This window comes from Neomonachus schauinslandi, chromosome 16, assembly GCF_002201575.2.
Source record: "Neomonachus schauinslandi chromosome 16, ASM220157v2, whole genome shotgun sequence".
NCBI classification, from domain to species: Eukaryota; Metazoa; Chordata; class Mammalia; order Carnivora; family Phocidae; genus Neomonachus; species Neomonachus schauinslandi.
In genome coordinates, this window is record NC_058418.1 from 18,342,816 (window position 1) to 18,363,150 (window position 20,335).

Genomic DNA, 20,335 nt, shown 5'->3' on the forward strand with positions numbered 1-20,335 from the left:
GAGTCCCGGGATCAAGCCCCGCATCGGGCTCCCTGCTCAGCGGGGAGTCTGCTTCTCCCTCTGACCCTCCTCCCTCTCATGTTCTCTGTCTCTCATTCTCTCTCTCGCAAATAAATCTTAAAAAAAAAAAAAAATTAAAAAAAAAAATCCATATGCAGCGTTGCCTGGGTGGCTCAGTCAGTTACTAACGTCTGCCTTCCGCTCAGGTCATGATCCTGGGGTCCTGGGATCAAGCCCCACATCGGGTTCCCTGCTGAGCAGGGAGCCTGCTTCTCCCTCTCCCTCTGCTGCTCCCGCTGCTTGTGCTCTGTGTCAAATAAATAAATAAAATCTTCAAAAAAAATCCATATGCACAAAATGCATTTTCTGTAGCCATAAGCTCCTTCTGCATGATCACCATGAGCACATACACAAGCTGGCTATCTGGTCCTGAAGTAGACATGGCCACCCATGGTGCAGGTGGGACTGAAGTCTGCAGCCACTTATAATGCAGCCCAGCCCTATAACTCTCCTTCCCCCCTCAAAAGCATTCTTTGCACTTCAACTCATGTTGAACTTTTGTATCAGCTTCTGAAGTTCCTAAAATTCTGTGGGTTAATTTGGGATTAACTTTCACACTCTTGGCACCCCTATGTTTATAGCAGCATTATTTACAAGAGCCAAATTATGGAAGCAGCCCAAGTGTCCACTGATAGATGAATGGATAAAGAAGACGTGGTATATATACACAACTGAATATTACTCAGCCATCAAAAAGAATGATATCCTGCCATTTGCAATGACATGGATACAGCTAGAAGAGCATAATGCTAAGCAAAATAAGTCAGTCAAAGACAAATACCATATGATTTCACTCACATGTGGAATTTAAGAAACCAAAGAAATAAGCAAAGGGAAAAAAGAGGGAAAGAGACAAACCAAGAAACAGACTCTTTTTTTTTTTTTGAAGATTTTATGTATTTATTTGACACAGAGAGAGAGACAGCAAGAGAGGGAACACAAGCAGGGGAAGTGGGAGAGGGAGAAGCAGGCTTCCCGCCGAGCAGGGAGCCTGATGTGGGGCTCAATCCCAGGACCCTGGGATCATGACCTGAGCTGAAGGCAGACGCTTAACGACTGAGCCACCCAGGCGCCCCTAAGAAACAGACTCTTAACTATAGAGAACAAACTAGTGGTTACCAGAGGGGAGGTGGGTGGGAGGATGGGTGAAATAGGTGATGGGGACTGGGGCACCTGGGTGGCTCAGTTGGTTAAGCCTCCAACTCTTCATTTCAACTCGGGTCAGGATCTCATTGGCTGTAGGATTGAGCCTCGTGTCAGGCTCGGCACTCAGTGGGGAGAATCCTTGAAGATTCTCTCCCTCTTCCCCTCCCCCACTTGAGCATACTCACTTGCTTGCACCCGCGAGTTCGCTCTCTCTCTCAAATAAATAAATAAATCTTAAAAAAAAAAAACAAAAAAAACAGGTGATGGGGCTTAAGGAGTGCACCTGTCGTGATAAGTGGCGGGTGATATATGGAACTGTTGAATCACTATATTGTACACCTGAAACTAATATTATACTGTATGTTAACTCAACTGGAATTAAAATTAAATTAAATTAAAATTAAAAAAATTTAAAAACCTTTCATACTCTTAGAATTTTGTATTCGTTTAAAGCCCAGCAATTTTACTTTTGTGAATTTATTCTGAAGAAATAAAAAACAAATGTGCATAAAGACAGAGCCACAGAATATTTATTATAGCCATATGGATCGTGAAAAAAAATAATAGTTTAAAAATCAACCATGAAGATTGGCTAAATTTAGATTCACTCAATGAAAAACCTTAAGGTCAAAACTATAGAAGTTGTGCCTGGGGTGGGAGAGGAGAGGAGGCCATAGGAGAGAGGGGATGAGAGGAGCCTAGAGAGATCAGGGAAAGTCACCAGCTCAGGCTTGATGAGAAGGGTGGAATTCAGTCAACAGGCACAGAGGTGTTGTATAAAGGAAAAGCCAAAGATTTGGCCCAAGAGGCAGATTTAAATATGTTTATCTATTATAGATTAGTAATTACTATATAACCAATATATAATGATATTCATATTATATAATTAATACATCTTAATATATTATGATATAGTATTATATTAACATATTAGCATATTCAATATAAGTAATGATTAACATGTTAGTATAATCTATAATACTAATATATTGTAACATACTAATATTTTGTTCTTTTCCTTTTTCTTTTTTTTTTTTCTTAGAGAGAGGGGCTGGGGAAGGACACAGGGAGAGGGAGAGAGAGAAAATCTTAAGCAGGCTCCATACCCAGCACAGGGCCTGATGTGTAGACCCATCCCACAACCCTAAGATCATGATCTGAGCCGAAGTTAAGAGACAAGACACTTAGCGGACTGAGCCACCCAGGCACCCCATACATTTTCTTTTAAGTTATAAAAATACATAGTCTTAGTAGAAAATTTTGAAAATACAGGCAACCAAAAGGAAGTGGTAACACCAACTAACATTTGGGTGCACACTCTCCCAGCATCCTGTGTAAAACCCTAGATTCCTTTTTCGGTGATGAGGACAGAGGCCACTGACACAGAGTGCCTGCCGTATGCCCGGCATGTCTTAAGCCTTTTCCGTCCGTGAACAGCCCTGTGGGTGGGCCCTGGTCATGCCCACGGTCCAGGCAAGGACGCTGAGGCACAGGGAGATGAAGCAGCCTGCCCGAGGTCACGGCTGACAACCGGGCAGGGGCAGGGCCAGGGCTGGAGCGGAGGCAGTCTGTCTTCAGAACGTGTGTTCACAGCCATTAAGCAAACACCTCTAAAAACTCTTTTGCCCCTTTTTTTCTTCCAGACATGCAAAATAGGCATCCTTTTGGGAAGTTATGCTTGGATTACTGAGATTATTTCAACATGTGTGTTTCAGATGTATTTTACAGGAGTTCAATCAGATTTAAGGACAGCTAGAAATGTCTCCGTAGATGTTTTATCTCAGCAATCACCTCCTTACTTCACCTTGGAGCTTCTTACTATTATAACCAAAGAAGAGTGGGTGCTATTTATTCAGTCTTTGGACAGGTACTGTGCCCAACATGGAGTTATGCCACTTAATCCTCACAATGACCCTCAGAGTGGATTTGATCATCACTTTACAAATGACACCCAGAAAGGTTATGAGCCTCGCCCAAGGTCCCGCGGCAATCCAAATCCAGTCACGTCACTCCAAATCACAGGCTACTCACGCCTGCTCCGCACTGTCTCCTCCCTGTACCTTTTCTGGAAAGAAACATAGACCTTCTACTTAGAACCATAGGATCTGAATCCCTACAGACTCTGACTTGAAATCCAAGTTGCGCTGAGAGGTGTCCATCTCCTAGCCCAACAAGAGCCTCCTAAGAGCCAGGGACTCAAGTGAAGAGACCAGCTGGGTGCCGTGTTCCCCTTGCTGCAGATCCCCACACCTAGCCTCCGACCCGCTGCCTGAGCTGGCCTACTTTGGCCAGCTGCCCAGGTCCTCGGGCTTCCCTCTGACCCCGTGATACTTCTACCCTGCAGCACAAGCACCTGCCCTCATACTCGCTCCTTCCCTGATTCCAGACCTCTTCTTCCTCCCCACCTCGGCCTCGTCTCAACAGCTGGCTCTGGCTCCCCCCGGTCTACATCTAGCTTCTGCCTTACTCTCCACACTGGGCCTCTCTTCTTCCCACTTTGTTTCTCACCCTGCATCTTTCACCCACAACCCCCAACTCCACAGAGGCTGACACTCCGTTATCAATTTTGCAACCCCTTCTTCCTATAACACCCTGATATGTGGTCCTACCATCGGTTGTGGATCTATGGAATTACCTTTCTGACTTTTATATTGCCTGGGGGCTGTCCAGCCATAGAGTCCATCTCCAGGCTCCTCATCCTTCAAAATGGTGTCATATTTGGATAAAGTTTCCGTGGCATAGATGTCATCATCTTCCTCTTCCAGGGCACCAACACCAAAAGCCTTCAAAAACAAGGTTTTGAAGTGAGCAATTACAGGTTTTAGGGTGTGTCTCCGTTGAAGGATAAAGCTACTTTAAGGATGTGACCGAATAGTCCACATTAGCACCGCAAGATCACCAAGAGGCAAGGGAAGTGGGAGACCAGATTGACACACAGACTCAAGTTGTCTTGGAAACCATGACCAGAAGTGAATGCCATGGCTCCAGTGCTGGAGCTGTCCTCTGGGTCCAGGAGCAGCTACGGGTCTGGGTACTAGCACAGGAAGGTGTGGAGAACACACCCAAACAGCAAGGCAGGAGAAGAACAGGGCCTCCAAAAGGAGAAAGGCAGAATATTCATCTACTGTTCAGTGTAGCCAGGGCTGGTAACCAGGATCTGAAGGCTACCACTACTGAAACAGCTATGGTAAGAACTCCTAATCGTTGTGGGACACGGCCTCCAACAAGTATCATTTTTTGTTTAAAAAAATTGGGAAAGAACATGTATAGGAAAGAAAAGGTAATGACAAAATTTGCTAAATGTAATTTAAGAAAGAGCCTCTAAATCAATTTGAGAGCACAGGCAATCAGGGAAAGCTCTCCATCTCCTCAAAGGTAAAAAGCAAGGCTCCCAAGTGAAACGTACACTCACGTTCCCAACCTGGGGCTTGCAGTGCTAGGAAACAGTCTGAGAGGTAGTAAAACTTGGACTTGAACTTGAGAGGCAGATTACAATTCAACTATTAACTAAATCAAAGGGGTAAGTGTGGTTTTTCTGCTCAGTCCCACAAGGGTGTGAGAAAGCAGTCCTCAGTCCTGGCAACACACAAACTCCACCAAGAACATTAGGTCACAGGATGTCAGCAGTAAAATCAGGAAGGTGTGCTTTACATGTCTTCAGAAAAGACTGTATGGAAGAAATAACCACTTCAAAGTCTTCAGGTTAGTCAATGAATAATGAGTGCCTACCATATATATAACATGATATGGAAAGCATTCTCATTTGTCAATGCTTCCATGTTCATGAAACAGAAACTTTTACCTGGCCTGAGATTCCCAATTTTCTTCCTTTATTTACTCCAACCTCTCCAAGAAGACTGCTGGTCCCCTGGGGTCCCCCCCCGAAAAGATTAAAATGTTCTCCCGAAGTTCCAAACAATGCTTGGTGGGGATCCAGGCCCTTGTAAGCCAGTCCATGCACATTATCTTTAGGTGTGAAATCCACAGGTGTGACGTCTTTGGGGGCAAAGGTCACATTTTCAGGCACATAGTCATCATCTTCCTCCTGCTCACAATGATGAAAAAGTGGAATGAAGGTGACTCACTGACTGGTGCAAAGTCCTATAAAATACTATTTTCAAAAATGATTATTTCCAAACAGAACATTGACCAAACTTTCCTTTCCTCTATCACAAACCACTAAATCAAGTTCTTGATATTAACACAAAACAGTGCCATTTTAAGAATCTGAACAGACTTGGATATCTATGGTGCTGGCATGTTGCTAATTACATTCTCTGATGTGAAGGTAGTTTTAGGGTGGGAGCATTTCACTGTAACGGGATCCGACGGATTTCTAAAATCGTTTCTGACCCTAAAATTTCACATTCATAAAGAAACAGATGTTTCCATACCAAATTCAAGGTCAGTTATCCCATACAATACCTCAGATCCTTCAGAGCCTCCAGGGGGTAATGCACAGCCATAGATTTTTACTCCAGGATCTATAAAAGAGATTTCAGGTACATTGGTCAAGAGCGACTGAAAATATAGAAACCGGAATTGCTGACACTCTTTAGAGATTCATGACAGCCCTTATGAAAGGTGCTCTGGCTTTAGGGTCAGAGACTGATCACTCAGGAATTGTTTTCCACCAGTCCCTGCCCCACCCATACTCTGGCAATAATGTGCTCAATGACTAACTGCTATTGCCCCAGCACCATGAGTTTGTCGTCTGGCTAGGGAGACCAAGGGCAAGAAATAAAACAGAAAATAACCCTGTTAAGCTGTGACACAGTTTTGACAAGAGTAGGAAACAGTTTCACGTAGTGCTAGCAGGAATATAAACTAGTACAATTCTTCCAGAAGGCTGTTATGCATGACACACAAAAAGCCTTAAAATATGGTTGACCTTTTGGGAATGTAAATTGATAGAGCCACTATGGAAAACAGAATGGAGGTGCCTCAAAAACTTAAAAATAGAAATACCATATGATCCAAAAATTCCACTACTGGGTATTTATCCAAAGAAAACAAAAACACTGATTTAAAAAGATACATGAACCCCTATGTTTACTGCAGCATTATTTACAACAGCCAAGATATGGAAGCAGCCTAAGCATCCATCAATAAACGAATGGATAAGAAAGATGGGGTACATCTAAATATGCAATGGGATATCACACAGCCATTAAAAAGGATAAGATCATGCCATCTGTGACATGGACAGACCTGGAGGGTATTATGCTAAGTGAGCTAAGTCAGACTGAGAAAGATAAATATCATATGATTTCACTCATATGTGGAATCTAAAAAAATAAATGAACAAATAGCAGAATCAGATTTATAAATATAGAGAACAAATTGATGATTGTTAGAGGGAAGGAGGCAAAATGGGTGAAGGCAAGTGGGCGATATAGGCCTCCAGTTACGGAATGAATAAGTCATGGGAATAAGAGGCCCAGCACAAGGAACAGAGTCAGTGGTATTATAATAGTGTTGTATGGTGACAGATGGGAGCTACACTGGTGGTGAGCACAGCATAATGTATAGGCTTGTCAAATCACTAGGACGTACACCTGAAACTAATGGAACACTGTGTGTCAACTATACTCAAAATTAAATTTTTTTAAAAATACAGTTGACCTTTGAACAACACAGGTTTGAACTGTACGGGCCCACTTATACACAGACTTTTTACAGTATAGTTAATGTAAATATATTTTCTCTTCCTTCTGGTTTCCTTAATAAATTTTTTTTATAGCTTACTTTATTCTAAGAATAGAGTATAGAATACATATAACATATAAAATACGTGCTAATAGACTGCTTATCCTGGTCAACAGTAGGCTATTAGCAGTTAAGCTTTGGGGGAGTCAAAAGAAACATGTGGAAATATAACACTGTATGTTAATTATACTTGAAAACAAACAAATGAACAAACAAATAAATATTATATGTGGATTTTTGACTACCCCAGGGTTAGCGCCTCTAGCCCCCCTGTTCAAGTCAGCTGTACATGCACACCACCTGACCCAGCAATTTTATTTCTAGAAACATGTAGCCATGGGGCGCCTGGGTGGCTCAGTTGGTTAAGCGACTGCCTTCCGCTCAGGTCATGATCCTGGAGTCCCTGGATCGAGTCCCGCATCGGGCTCCCTGCTCAGCGGGGAGTCTGCTTCTCCCTCTGACCCTCCCCCCTCTCATGTGCTTGCTCTCTCTCATTCTCTCTCTCTCAAATGAATGAATGAATAAATAAATAAATAAATAAAAAGAAACATGTAGCCATTAGAAAGTATGCTACAGGGGCGCTGGGGTGGCTCAGTCAGTTAAGTGTCTGACTTTGGCCCAGGTCATGATTCCAGGGTTCTCAGATTGAGCCCTGTGTCAGGTTCCCTGCTCAGCAGGGAGTCTGCTTCTCCTTCTCCCTCTGCTCCCCACCCCGCCCCCCCACTGCTCATGCTCCCTCTCTCACTCTCACTCTCTCAAAAAAAAAAAAAAAAAAAGTATGCTACAGAATGGGTGACAATCAGTATACATACCAGGTTTCTGTCGGCGTGGTTTTCTCTTTACTCGAGGGCCGATTCCTTGTCCTTCCTTCCAACCCATTTTTCTCAGCAATTCAAAACCAATAGATAATCTAGGATATCAAGGCACTGAATGTGAACTTCCTTTTATAATACTAGAGGACAGTAGGAAATAAGCAGCCTTTGAGTCCCTGTCCAGCTCACGCCCTTGTCGTGCCTGAGCCCTTAAATACAGCCCACCCCCCTCTGCATCAGCAGTGCATGGCCCTGCCGTGCTGGCCACAGCTGACTGGATTTAGGTGCACACCCAGCCTGAGGAAGTCGATCCGAAGCCCTCTCTGCTGGGCCTTTGGAATGGACACCTAGGGACTCTATATGGTCCTTGTCAAGTCTGTGGTTTGGGAAACCATGAGTCTGAGGCGGCCACATCAGGCTACACGCCCAGGAGCAGAACAAGGAGATATGCAGAAAGAGAGGGTAGAACGAGGCAGACAGGAGAGAGCCCTTAAGGCTTGAGGGAAAGGGTGGGAGGGAAGGCACCCTCATTCCTAACAGCTCACCAGCCTCCAGGAGCCCCAGCAGCACAGCTAGTCACTGGAGCTCTAGAACACGCCATGCAATAAAAGTGCAAGATCCTTTTGGCAAAACCCCCCTTTTCACTCAAGCTAGGCTTCTCCTACTTGTAACCAAACTACTTGTAATTAAGATCATTATACATATGCAAAGCAGTGATGCCAAGATCGGAAAAGTTAGAATTAAATTCTCACTTTGCTGGTGTTATGAGGTCATCAAGCAGAGTAGCTCCAGGAATGGGGGCAGTAGCAGCTGCTAACTGCCTGGCCTTTTCTCGTATTCTATCTTTGGTTTTGGAAGCAAAATCATCCGTGGTAACAATCGCTTTAGGTGCTATCCCAAATTCACTAAGATCCTTAAAAAAACATTCAAACAGAATTACTTACATCATTTGGTAAGTGATTAACTGTATTACATCAGATAGCTTTATTTCTTAAAAAAAAAAAAAAAAAACAGTTAAAACTACACAACTGATGGGGCGCCTGGCTGGCTCAGTCAGAAAAGCATGTGACTCTTGATCTCAGGGTCGTGAGTTCGAGCCCTGTGTTGAGGGTAGAGATTACTTAAATGAATAAATACAAACTTTAAAAAACAAACACACAAACAAAAACTACCCAACTGAGTTAGGGATCAATGCAGCAGCTGACTTTACATCTGACTTTGGCCCCTGCCCATAAGCTAAGGCTAGTGGCGGAGGACAGGGCATGACGATGGCCACTCAGCGAGGCCACATGAGGCACAGCCAAGCTAAGAAGACAGGAAGTAATTAAAATACACTAATTACTTTACAGTAAGTGTGTTCCTCTTGGACAATATTTCAAAGGTCAGAGTGCAGGGGGGCAAATCTTAGAGTCACAGCCAGCAAGCATTCCTGAGCGTCTACGCGATACTTTAAGTGTTTTTGCATTTCCTATTGCCTGCCTTTCCAACAGCCTGTGCCTCTCCCTGGGTCCTCACAGAGCTGTGAAGTGTGCAGGCGCCTGCCTTCTTCTGTGCCACCATGCACTCCCCCAGTGGTGTCCTGGTGTGTATGCTGGGACCACAGGAGGGTTAGCGAATGGGGGTTCATGTCTTTTCTAAGCCAGTCCTTTGAGCCCATTTCCTTTGCCAAGGACTGCTTCGAGAATGAGCACGTAAAACAATCTGCCCGGGGCACCTGGGTGGCTCAGTCAGCGTCCGACTCTTGGTTTGGGCTCAGGGCATGATCTCGGGGTCGTGAGGTGGAGCCCCATGTTGCGCTCCCGCTCAGCGGGGAGTCTGCTGGAGATTTTCTCTCTCCTTCTCTTCCCCCCCCCACACGCACGTGCTCTCTCTCTCTCAAAATAAATAAATAAATCTTAAAAAACAAAACCACAATCTGCCCAAGCAGATGTGAGGGAAAATCCACAGCAGGACTCATGTGAATGGTTTCCTTGCTCTCAAGAAAAGGTACCAAGAAAAAAAGTCCTCCTTCCACTGGATATTGTCATCCTGGATGTGCCATCTGGAACTCCTGCAGCCACTGTGGGACCACAGGGAGGGCTAGTATGAGGATAAGCTGACTTGCAGAAGATGGCAGAGAGGAGAGGACCTGGGGTCTCGTTGACATCTAGACGTCTTGTTGCGTGAGTCACGCTTCCTTATAGATTACGCTAGTCAAATAGGAAGGGGACCTCTGCTTGCCTGTTACCTGCAGCCTAAAGCGTGTTAATAGAGTGTTTGAGTTCATCTTTATCACAAATGCATCCACAACTAGGTTTTAAGGCAACAGAGGATTAATTTTAAAACAAACTGGTGCCCCACATCGGGCTCCCTGCTTGGCGGGAAGCCTGCTTCTCCCTCTCCCACTCCCCCTGCTTGTGTTCCCTCTCTCGCTGTGTCTCTCTCTGTCAAATAAATAAATAAATAAAATCTTTAAAACAAAACAAAACAAAACAAAACTGGAGCCCATCCCGCAGGCCAGTAGGACCCGCCCCCCCCCACCAGCCCCCATTTGCCCCTAAGAAGGTGGCGGTCATCATTGCTTTAATGATGGACCCAGATGTCTGCACATGGCTCCTTTTCACTCCTTGCTGGTCTAGTCGATCACTGTTCCTTCAACTGCAGTGTGTACAGCAGTCACTATGGAAGGAAGGCTGCAGGCTCAGCTCCATGGGTACTGTACTTTTGGGGCAATTGGGGCCTTTTCAAGGAAATTTGCCTATAAATGACTTTCCTCTCCATTCTTAACTTTAGAAACTGGCCCCAGCATAAGACATTATCCCAGTGAACAAGAATCCATTGATGTACAGAGCACACTAGTCCAAATACCTAAAAAATAAAGCTTTGCAAACAAAGAAGGCATCATTCACTGAACTTTCTGGAGAGAGTAAAGGTGCTGCAACAGCCAACCGCACACATCCCACCGGCTACGTGGCAATTAAAGTTCTGCCTACCCACCTCTTCATCCATAAAGTCTTCGGGACCAAGAACAGATTTGTCTGCTCTGTTCTGTCGTGAAGACACGAAGGAAGAGGGTGTCCACCCTTGAAAGAAAAGCATTTAGAATATTACAATTTTGGTTTATAACTAAATCAGTAACAGTGCAATTATGGGCTTGAAACCCCCAATACCGAGTCGTTTGCCTGCGGCCCGGAGGGTGGCTGTGCCACGGGCTTCAGCCCTGTTTCCCTTGTGTGCCCAGCTCTCCTCCCCCTTTCCCTCTAAGGATGGCCCAGAAGGAGAGCGCCCACCCCTGGCCCTACGGCCAGCAGACGACTCAACCTGGCCTGAACACCCTGCCCCAGAGAGTCCTCTGGAAGGACCCTGCCACCCCATCTGCGCTTGTCCTCATGAGCCGCTCCAACGCCCAGCCCACAGCTGCCCCTGGCCAGAAGGTGGTGGAGAACAGCAGCGGGACACCCAACTTCTCAACGTGCTCCTTCACCACGGACGACTTTGAGATCGGGCTTCCTCTGGGCAAAGGCAAGTTTGGAAATGTGTACTTGGCTTGGGAGAAGAAAAACCATTTCATTGTAGCTCTCAAGGTCCTCTTCAAGTCTCAGAAAAGGAGGGCGTGGAGCACTAACTGCGCAGGGAGATTGAAATCCAGGCCCACCTGCAGCATCCCAACATCCTGCGCCTCTACAACTATTTCTATGACCGGCAAAGGATCTCCTTGATTCTGGAGTACGCCCCCCACGGGGAGCTCTACAAGGAACTGCAGAAGAGCCGCACTTTTGACGAGCAGCGAACAGCCACGATCATGGAAGAACTGGCAGATGCTCTGATGTACTGCCACGGGAAGAAGGTGATTCACAGAGACATAAAGCCGGAGAATCTGCTCTTGGGGCTCCAGGGAGAGCTGAAGATCACTGACTTTGGCTGGTCTGTGCATGCCCCCTCCCTGAGGAGAAAGACGATGTGTGGTACCTTGGACTACCTGCCCCCAGAAATGACTGAAGGGCGCACGCACAACGAGAAGGTGGATCTGTGGTGCATCGCAGTCCTCTGCTATGAGCTGCTGGTGGGAAACCCGCCCTTCGAGAGCGTTTCCCACAATGAGACATATCGGCGCATCGTCAAGGTAGACCTGAAGTTCCCCGCCTCTGTGCCCATGGGAGCCCAGAACCTCATCTCCAAGCTGCTCAAGCATAACCCCTCAGAAAGGCTGCCCCTGGCCCAGGTCTCTGCGCACCCTTGGGTCCGGGCCCACTCCTGGAGGGTGCTGCCTCCCTCCGCCCTTCAGTCTGCCCCCTGACTTGTCCCTGTCATTTATTTGGTTGTGTCTGTTTGTATGCCCGTATATGTGGGGTTGGAAGGAGGGGTACCTGGCCTGTTCCTTTACTTTTCTTCTACCTCCTTTTTATTTAATAAAGGCTGAAGCTTTTTATTTAAAAAAAGAAAAGAAAGAAAAGAAACCCCCAATACCTACAAACTCTTAGCTCCCTCCCTGCTCATATAGACATGATTACATGACATAAACATATTAATGCCCACATCTCCTGTTGTCAGAACTTAGGGGATACTGTGAGGTTTCCCCCTAAGAATTTGGAACCAAGAGAAATCAAATTATTACATTGAAAGTGGCATGTGAGCAAAAAGATGCAAGGTCACCTTAAAAGGCAGGACCACTCTGGAGACCAGCAGGATAACAACAGACACCAACTTATTAACATATCACAGAAATACTAGGTCAGGGTGCATGAGTCAGCCGTGAAAGGGTGGCTAGAACCAGAGTCACAGAAGCAAGGCACAGAAGCAATGGGAACATTCAGGGGGCCCTGGCCCGAGGACAAGAACTCAACCTGGCTAGTCTAAGGGCAGGCTGTGCCCACCCCAGGCCCCCTGTTCCATCACACTCCTGAGTCCTATAACACCACCCCTGCTTCCTGTCCACGGTCACCAAGCATATGCCATGCCTACAGCATGAGAATGGTCTGGAGGTCAAATGTATCTGTAACCGTCTAAGATACACTTTTTTAGTTTTCTCTAAGACTGACACACCTCCTCTCTGATTTCCTACAAGAGTCTTGTGGACCTGAGGAGAATGGGGGCAGATCTACTCTTGGTCAGTGGGTAGACCAGATTTCTGGGCAGGCCTGGGAGACAGCCCCAGCTATCCAGGAGTGAGGATCAGCTTTCCCAGGCTACTGCCTTCCTCCACTTTGGAGTTCTGTAGTCTCTGCCCGATGTCCGCACCGTCCTCCCCATGGTAAAGAGATACTCCAGTGTATTAACCTATCATAGTCTACCTGACAATCACGTGAGCTGGTCTTATTACAGCAGGCAGCACAGCTAAAATTGCAACAGTCAGCTGTCTATTAGTGTCCTTCTTTCTTCACAAAGCCTACTGCCATTTTTTACATTTGTAATGTTAAAAATAAGTGTGCAAGTTTAATAGTGCCTTAGTTACCTTACTTTGCCTTTCCTAATAGTAAGGCTGAATACTCCATAGCGTTTCTATCACCTCTGGAGTAAACTGTTCAAACACTTTGATCATTTGCTCACTGCTCTTTACACATTCTGGATACTGAACTTTAAACCACCTTATTTACCCCAACTATTTTTCTTATGTGGCTACTTCTTTCTTGCACTGCTTTTTCATCTTTATTGTACTGTTGTTCTATACAAGTTACTGTATGTATCTATAAAAGACGTGCCCCATCTTATTCTTAACAACTGCTACAGGAGTTACTCAGTTCATCCCATCCTCATATCTGACATATAAAAGCCATTTTCTTCCAGTTTCTATGTGAGAACATTTAAAAAACATGCATTACTTTAAACAGTGCAGAACTTATTAAATACTGCATGTGCAAGTTGTAACTGATTTTTCTTCGGGTCGACAGCACGTACTGACAAGTGCTGCTGTGGTCCCCAGTGTCAGGAGGGAATGGCTCTGACCCTCAGTGGCCTCACCTACACAGCAGCTCTGACACCTGCCCTTCTCAGTCACTGAGTCTTGTGAAATGAAGATTACCTGAGTGAATCTGTGTGACAGCACTTCGTGTGTGGCAAGACGCGATATAAAATGGAAGTCACGATCATCATTTAACCATCTGGTTAGGATGTATTTTTTTTTCTTTAAGTGAAGGAAAACTTCCACTCTCAGATGGTAATGAACAACACACCAATGGACTCTGCAAACATGCCAAACACTGAAAGAACACACAAGTCTATGGTGTGTGTATTAAAATGTTTAAAGAAGTTTTTTTTTTTTTAAAGGGAGAGGAAAGAAACATGGTATTTCAGTCATTTGCTTCAGCAATATTATAGCTATAAGCAGGAAAATCATACCTTCCTTTGAGCCAACGGTGTTGAAGTATCCAGCAGAGAAACCTCCACTGAAGGCTCCATGAAATCGTTTATACCTTCCTTTTTCATCTCTGACAGTCTGATCCTGAAGAGGAATTGGTTTCTTTGGTCTTTCACCTGAAAAAAATATTTTGAATGAGAGAGAAGGGGATGGTGGATTAGAAAAAATTTAGGGAAAATGTCGTTTCTTAAACATAATGAACTGTTTATTTCTTGTAATTTCAAATATAACAATTTTTTTAGAAGAGTTGTTTATTTATTTGAGAGAGAGAGTGGTGGGGAGGGACAGTAGGAGAGGGAGAGAGAATCTGAAGCTGATTCCGCACTGAGCGCAGAGCCCAATGCAGGGCTGGATCCCACGACCCTGAGCTCAGGACCTGAGCTGAAAGCAAGAGTCCGATGCTCAACAGACTGAGCCACCAGGACGCCCCTCAAGTATAACAATTTTAATTAAGTTTTTTATTCCTAGACTTTACCTGCTTATACAGTTCAGAAAGTAACACATGGTATCAAGCTTCTTTATAGTTCTAAGGCAATTATAGACATCTCTACCTGCCAATCATGTGAGCTGGTCTTAGACGTACATTTTAGCAAGAGTGGCCTGATTCCCACAAAATTCTAACATGTAAACTGAATTACATGGTGGTGGTAGGGGGAGGTTCAAAGAGATGGAGGTAAACCCTACTGGCAGTGCTGGAGGCAAGTTGCTGGGCTGGCACATGGCAGAGGTTTGCGACAGAAGGAACAATTCTGTATCTCTCCTAGAACTTCACAGCATCCCGAGTCCAGATTTTTTCCTTTGGTATTGCCCATTCTCCCCAAATCTTAAGAGTTTCCTTATTTCTGGCAATCTCCTGATTCCACAGTTACTGCTCTTTAGACATAATCCTTTTCCTGCTCTGCTGAACACGGGTGGGTTGCTATAACACATAAGCAAAAAGGAACTTAGTAAAGTCTAAAAGTTCCTTAGGTTTAAACTTTCAGGCACTATGACACACATTACTGCCTAATTTTATCAACTGCAATTCAGAATTCTGAATCTATTTAAAATAAAAAGTAACCATCAACTTATTTTCAAACATTCAGCACAGAAAGCAAGTTATAGAGCAGTTAAAGGCACAGAGTTGAGAGTCACAGCGCTGTCACCCCACCTTCCCAACACCAGGACTTCCATCATCTTGACTTCTCTATGCCTCAATTTCCTCATCCGTAAAATGGGGGTGACATGAATAGTAATAGCTATTTCATAGAGTTGTTATGCAAACTGAATAAGATAATGCCTATAAAGTGCTTAGCAAGAAGAGATACACAACAAACACTGTTAAAATACTAGCTGCCATTATTATTATTATTATATACAGTAGGAAAGGCCATATGTACCTGTTAATTCAATAATTAAGCCAGTTACTCCTTCTAGAAGATCGAACAAAAAGTAGAGGAACTTCTAGCCTCACAGTGCTAAATTCTTCCTAGTAGCTTGTGAGGTCTTTAAGTCATTTCTGGAGTATAACCCATAGCAGGGCAGTCAAGAGCTCAGGTTCTGAAGACCAGGAGATCTGGGTTCAAATCCCCCTCTCCTACTACTTGCTAGCTTGGTGAACTTGGCCAAGTTCCTTGATCTCTCCAAGTCTCAGCCTCCCCAACTGTAAAAGTAGGGTAAGAAACAGAACCTACCTGGTAGGCTGGTGCACACCCAGAGGCCTGAGCACAGTGTCTAGTCATAGCGAAGCTCGGTCAATATCAGCTACAATTTCATTTCACTCTGAAGAACTGAATTACAACTTGGGTCCCCTAATACAAGATTGTCACTGTTTCTTAGGAATGCATTACACACGATCCACTACCATGTGTGCACCTGGCATGACTACTGGCTAAGGGGGGTTTCTCAACTTCAGCACTATGGGCAGCTGATACTGGATAATTCTTTGTTGTGGGACGGTCCTGTGTACCGTAGGATGTTTAGCAGCATCCCTGGCCTGGAACACCAGATGCCAGGCAGTAAGCATGCCCCGCCCTCCCACATGACAACCAAAAATGTCTTCAGACATTGCCAAATGTCCACTGAGGGGCAAAATCAGCCCCAATTGAGAACCACTGGGTTAGGGTGAGAGCGCAGGGCCTGCCAATACGAGGTGCTATTCTTGCTCGGTTCTCAAGGTGCTCTTAATCAGGAAGGGGGGATAAGATCTGCAGACAGCTAAGAGGAAACTGTGGCGGCAGATAATGAGGGCCAACCAGCATGGCCTGCGGGGGCCCATAGGGCTCCTGAGGAGGAGGCGCCACCTCTAATCACATGAGGAGAAAACTCCAGGGAGGAGGTGACATCTTAGCCAGGCCCTCTTATAATTACTGCCACTAATAACAAGTAATCCCTTCTTTTCACACATATTATCTCATTCATTGTACCTGATAAGGACGCTCTGATTCAGTAACTGCCCCAATGTCCACGGCTAATAAGCACAAAGCTGCAATCAGATCCTAATTCTACTTCCAAGCCAGGGATATCACCCATGCTATCCTTCACCATGGAAGCAGCCCTGTACTAGACCCTGGGTGTGGAAAACTAACCACAACTCTGTCCCTGTCTCCAGGGCCCTCAGAGCCCAGGGGAGGAGACCTGAATATATAGGAACTCTTCTGATGATGTACAAGGACCACATCACAGTGTCCCTCAGCATGAGCAGAATCTGACAGCTACTGACAGACACACAATTCCCAACAGAAGTATTAACTCCATCAGTAAACAGGAAATCTAAAAAGATAATGTCAGATATTTTGAAAAAGTAGTCTAGTCTGACCAGAAGGCAGGGAAGGAGCAGAAGATGGAACTGGAAGGGCAGACAGGGCAGAAGGCCTTGAACACAGTGCTTCGGGGTCTGTGGTATGGTCCTGGGGGTGATGGGAGCCACAGATAGTGTTAAGTGGGAAAGTCATAACGTCAAAGAGGAAAATCGTCCTAAAATTAATCTGAGTACAGGATGAACCAGAGATGAGGAGAATTCCAGAGCCAACTAAAAGTATCTAATGAGAGTTGGTAAGTGCTGGTGCCCCCTTCCTTGCAGGCCAGAGAGCCTATGTGCCTATGGGTCTGTGTGTGACAGGCACTTCGGCCCCTGTCTCTCTTTTTTTTTTTTTTTTATTTGAGAGAGAGAGAATGAGAGAGAGCACATGAGAGGGGGGAGGGTCAGAGGGAGAAGCAGACTCCCTGCTGAGCAGGGAGCCCGATGCGGGACTCGATCCCGGGACTCCAGGATCATGACCTGAGCCAAAGGCAGTCGCTTAACCAACTGACCCACCCAGGTGCCCTCAGCCCCTGTCTCTTAACCAGTAAACCTTTCTGTCAGGGCCAGCAACTTTAATTAAGTGGTAGAGTTCCTCCTCTACCAATGTTTGTCTAACCTGTCACTAAAACTTCAAAGCAGAAGGAAAGTGATTATTGGTCTAGTATGTTATACTGTAAAACGTACTCAGAGTATATTTACACTTCAAAGTGCATAGGAAACAATGACTCAATCTTCAAAAACTTCCAGTGCTGAGAAGTTAAAGAATGATCTTAGACTGGGGGCAAAAAGGGTCTACAAATCCAAAGCCCCTTCCTTCCATTTCAAAAGCATGGTTAGGCCATTAGGCTTCATTTCAGATTCTGTGCATGATCGAAGAGGAAGAATTAGAAAAATGTAGATCAAATAGTTGATGGTACAATATGTCACCCACAAGGAAATGAGTATAAGACAAGAAATACAGAAATGTATAAATAGCTGCCCCACCTGGCTGTAATAACCTCCACCCATGCATGTTTAACCCCTGCCCTCTTCCTGCATAGTGAAATCTAACCAGTTTTCAAGGGATCCCATCCTGCTCTCTCAGATTTCTCTGCTAGCTTGTGTAGGCTATTTCCTGTCTATATCATATAAGGTAGCACTTGCAAACCTTGTACTTTTGTTTTCAACTAGATTTGAAACTCCTCCAATACAGGATCTTTGTCAACAAATTCTTTGAGATCATGAGGTGATGCGTTTGCCAGTAAGGCTAATGTGATCTTAGCTTGTATTAAAGAACTACAGTCTAGGGCACCTGGGTGCCTCAGTTGGTTAAGTGTCTGCCTTCGGCTCAGGTCATGATCCCAGGTTCCTGGGATGGAGCCCCGCGTCAGGCTCCCTGCTTAGTGGGGAGTCTGCTTCTCCCTCTGCCTGCCACTCCCCCAGCTTGTGCTCTCTCTCATTCACTCTCTCTCTCGAATAAATAAAACCTTTTTAAAAAAATAAAAAAATTCTAGACTACAGTCTAGAATGAAGAACATAACAATGGTAGCCCTGCTCTACCCACACTTTGGTCCCATACTTGGAGAAAGGCTCTGACAAATTGGGGTTTCAAGGACTTTAAACTGAATATATTAGAGGATGTTGAGTGTAGTACAGAGATGTCTTAGAGGAAATGCAAGAGCTGTCTTCAAACACAAAGAAGCTTTCAGGAGACTAGTGTCCCTCTGTCTTTTGTAAGTAGAGGGTAGAAATAGGGCCAGGGTCCAGCAAAAGTTTCTAATGATTAGAACTGCTGGTAGGGAGCAAAAGGGTCGTCAGTGGAAAGTACAGAACTACAACTAACCTGGCAAGATGTGGTCAGGGTGGGAAATAAAATCCCACCAACGGAAGGCCTGCAAGTAACTCCTAGCTACCATGCTTCCTTGGTCCTTCCCACAGGGCTAGAACTGCCATCAGTCCTTACTGGGCACTCAATACATTGCTGAACAAATCGAGTCATTAAGGGATCAGACCAGAAACATGGGAGAGAACCTTACTTCACCTTGCCCTCACCCCCACATTTCAGCAGCAAGTCCAGTCTGCTCTACCTTCAACCTACACCTCTACCCAGACCATTACTTATCCCCGCCAGTGCTAACACCCCAGTCCAAGCCATCCTCATCTCCAGACTTCTTTTTGCTAATCTCCCTCCTTCAGTCTTGCCCACCACCCCCCCAACCCGCCTATTCTCAAAATCCAGCGCGAAATAATCTTAAAATATACATCTCTCCCTTGTGTAAAGGGAACCATCTACCACGTAGATGCAGCCCCTGCCTCCCCCTCTGACATCATCTCTACCAGTCTCCCACTGGTGCCGTCGGCTCCACCCACACCAGTCCTGCCGGTCCCTCAATTTGTCAAACTGGCTCTGACTTGAGAAAATTTTGCACTTGCTGCTCCCTCTAACTGAAATGCTCTCCTACCCAGATCTTCATATGGTTGTTTCCTCCCTCTGTTTCAAGTCTGAGCTCAAACGTCCTCTCCTAGGGAAGACAATGCCTGACGACCCCCCGTTCTCACACGAGCCTGTTTCGTCATCTTTGTTTCCCACCCCTCAGGATCTCACATCCATCCCTCCAGAACGTGAGCACTCCGAAAGCACACCGCACGTTTCTCTCGTCTCTGTTCCCGACACCAGTAGCGAGAGAGCCTTGCCCGGGGCCACCCGAGGCCGGGCACAGGGTTGAGTGTTTTTGCCCCGAATCCTGGACCTCTTTCTCACAGAACCCAGCGACCAATCTGGCCCGCACCTTCTTCCAGCGGCTCCAGGCCTGTCCCATAGCTGACCAAGTCCTCATCACTGTCACTGTCCAGCGCCGCCATCCTGCCCCTTCCGGGCCCCGCCCCCTCGCTACGGAAGCCTCGAAGGGCCAAACGCCTTCAGCCCTTTCTCCTCCGCGAACCTAAGTGAAGTTGTGAGTGCAGGTGCAGGAATGTGCAGGCGGGCTTGCCTCTCGTCGGTCCCTTCTCGTCGGTGCCTGGGAGTTCTCGAACCCGTCCTGTGAGAGCCGGACCCGGCAGGAGTTGCCTCGGAGGCTCTGGCAGCCATGACAACCCATCCTAGCTCCGCGTGGAGCCGGTCAGGAGGACGCGCCTGGGAGAAGCTGGAAGCCACCCAGAAGTCCCGCCGCGTGGCTGGTGCTCCGTGTTGTCTGCCCGCCCCCACCCATTGGCCCCCGAGCCCCTCTCCCTGCCAGCAACCTCCCGTCCACCTTCACTCCCACCCCGCCACCTGCTGGGAAAGTGCCTGTGCTTCCGGATACGCACAGATACGCGCTTTATATATATCACTCTTAGGTTTGTATAGGTGGAGTCCCCTTCTAAACCTCTGGAAGGATTCCGAGACACTGGAACTCCGATGTCCATGGCTAAGGCAACTCGGGAGAAAGAGAGAGAGTGGGAGGAAAGAAGGAAGGAAGGAAGGAAGGAAGGAAGGAAGGAAGGAAGGAAGGAAGGAAGGAAGGAAGGAAGGAA

At 45.9% G+C, this 20,335-nt stretch overlaps 2 protein-coding genes across 2 annotated transcripts in view; one reads left to right on the forward strand and one right to left on the reverse strand.

Annotated features, from left to right (window-relative positions):
• GPATCH1 (G-patch domain containing 1) overlaps window positions 1–19,684 on the reverse strand; it is a 45,757-nt gene extending 26,073 nt beyond the window's left edge. The window contains exons 1-8 of the mRNA XM_021700920.2: window positions 19,612–19,684; window positions 14,043–14,177; window positions 10,704–10,789; window positions 8,480–8,640; window positions 7,728–7,825; window positions 5,632–5,690; window positions 5,009–5,251; window positions 3,842–3,989 (exon numbers count right to left, since the gene is read on the reverse strand). Of these exons, the coding sequence (XP_021556595.2) occupies window positions 3,842–3,989; window positions 5,009–5,251; window positions 5,632–5,690; window positions 7,728–7,825; window positions 8,480–8,640; window positions 10,704–10,789; window positions 14,043–14,177; window positions 19,612–19,684 (1,003 nt within the window). The remainder of the gene's footprint in view (window positions 1–3,841; window positions 3,990–5,008; window positions 5,252–5,631; window positions 5,691–7,727; window positions 7,826–8,479; window positions 8,641–10,703; window positions 10,790–14,042; window positions 14,178–19,611) is intronic.
• LOC110590179 (aurora kinase B-like) lies at window positions 10,973–12,003 on the forward strand. Its single transcript, XM_044922044.1, is given in 2 exon segments — window positions 10,973–11,303; window positions 11,306–12,003. Coding segments are annotated over 2 exon segments (1,029 nt in total).
• Window positions 19,685–20,335: the final 651 nt, after the last annotated feature.